Source organism: Otolemur garnettii, unplaced genomic scaffold (genome assembly GCF_000181295.1).
Source record: "Otolemur garnettii isolate 467f Iridium unplaced genomic scaffold, OtoGar3 scaffold00070, whole genome shotgun sequence".
Taxonomy (NCBI): Eukaryota; Metazoa; Chordata; class Mammalia; order Primates; family Galagidae; genus Otolemur; species Otolemur garnettii.
The window spans coordinates 8,411,505-8,412,737 of NW_003852465.1; the positions used below are offsets into that span (position 1 = coordinate 8,411,505).

A 1,233-nucleotide genomic window follows, 5' to 3' on the forward strand; every position below is an offset into this window, starting at 1 on the left:
TGTTTTTGCTCAACTTGCTAGAAGTCACCCAAAATTCTTTTAGCAGTTTTCAGTAGTACTTAAAAAATAAAGCCAAGATTAGCATGCAATGCAAAGGAAAGCAGAAGCATGCAATAAAACTCAAATACCAGGTGTTCTATTGCTTTTATGTTTGAAATTTGTCTGAAGTATTCTTTCTGAATATACTACTTACTAGTGCAGAAATTTATAGTATATAATGTACCTCTGTAATTTCCGGAAATTCATCTTCACTATCAGTTAACTTATGACCCTTTTTTTCTGTTTCTTGGGCAATTGTAACAGGGATCTCTTTTTCAAGAGGTACACGAAGATGCAGTTCCACTGAATCATGTACTGAATGTTCCCGTTCCTGCAATCTCTGAAAGACAGAACTTAAGAATAAGTGGAGTAATCTACTATAGAGCCTCAACTTATGATGGGGCTATGTCCTGACGAACCCATCATAAGTCAAAGATATACTGAATTACTTACACTTTTCACACCATCGTAAAGTAGAAAAATTGAAAGTCGAACTATTACCAAGTCAGGGATCATCTGTGATTATCTTATGTACGCTAAGTTGCACTGACTGGGCAAACCAAGAACGTATATCATTTATCCTAAAGTGCTATGCCAACTACACAATCTTGCAATTACAATAGCAATTACTCAAATCTGGATAATCTTCCAAAATAATTCCAACTGAGATGTGGTACTTGTTTACAATACAATTCCAATTTTTTTTACCTGGTTTTGAAGCTGTAATGCTAGTGCTTTCTGCTCTTCAATCTGGCGCAATCTTTCCCGTGCTCGAGAATCATAAACACTAGTTCTACAAAATGAAAAGGAGAGTGACACAAATGTAGACCACCTTCTTGGCATCAAACACATTGTGGATGCACAATGAGTATTAAATACCAAATCCTCACCAAGAGAGTCTACAATCCTTCTACTTATACCGCACTTACATTTTAAGACATATAGTGAAACTATATGCTGTGACTAAAATTATTCTACTATTTTTATTGAAATGATTAAAAATATTACTGTGTTGCTGTATGTGAATAGATAACTTCTGTTAATTTTTGTAAATATGTAGTTCTCCTCATAACATGCTTCTAAGATTGGATCCCAAAGAAATAAATAATAGAAGATATAATTGATGTTTAATTCAAATATTGTATTTTTAATGGGTGGAGGGAGGGGGTTTGGAGGGATCACTTCTGAGGTTTA

General features: G+C 34.2%; 1 protein-coding gene across 1 annotated transcript in view; it reads right to left on the reverse strand.

Annotated features, from left to right (window-relative positions):
• The window catches only part of SENP1 (SUMO1/sentrin specific peptidase 1), a 78,914-nt gene that overhangs the window by 24,030 nt on the left and 53,651 nt on the right, over positions 1-1,233 (reverse strand). Inside the window, exons 10-11 of the mRNA XM_023515367.1 lie at positions 748-832; positions 224-379 (exon numbers count right to left, since the gene is read on the reverse strand). Of these exons, the coding sequence (XP_023371135.1) occupies positions 224-379; positions 748-832 (241 nt within the window). The remainder of the gene's footprint in view (positions 1-223; positions 380-747; positions 833-1,233) is intronic.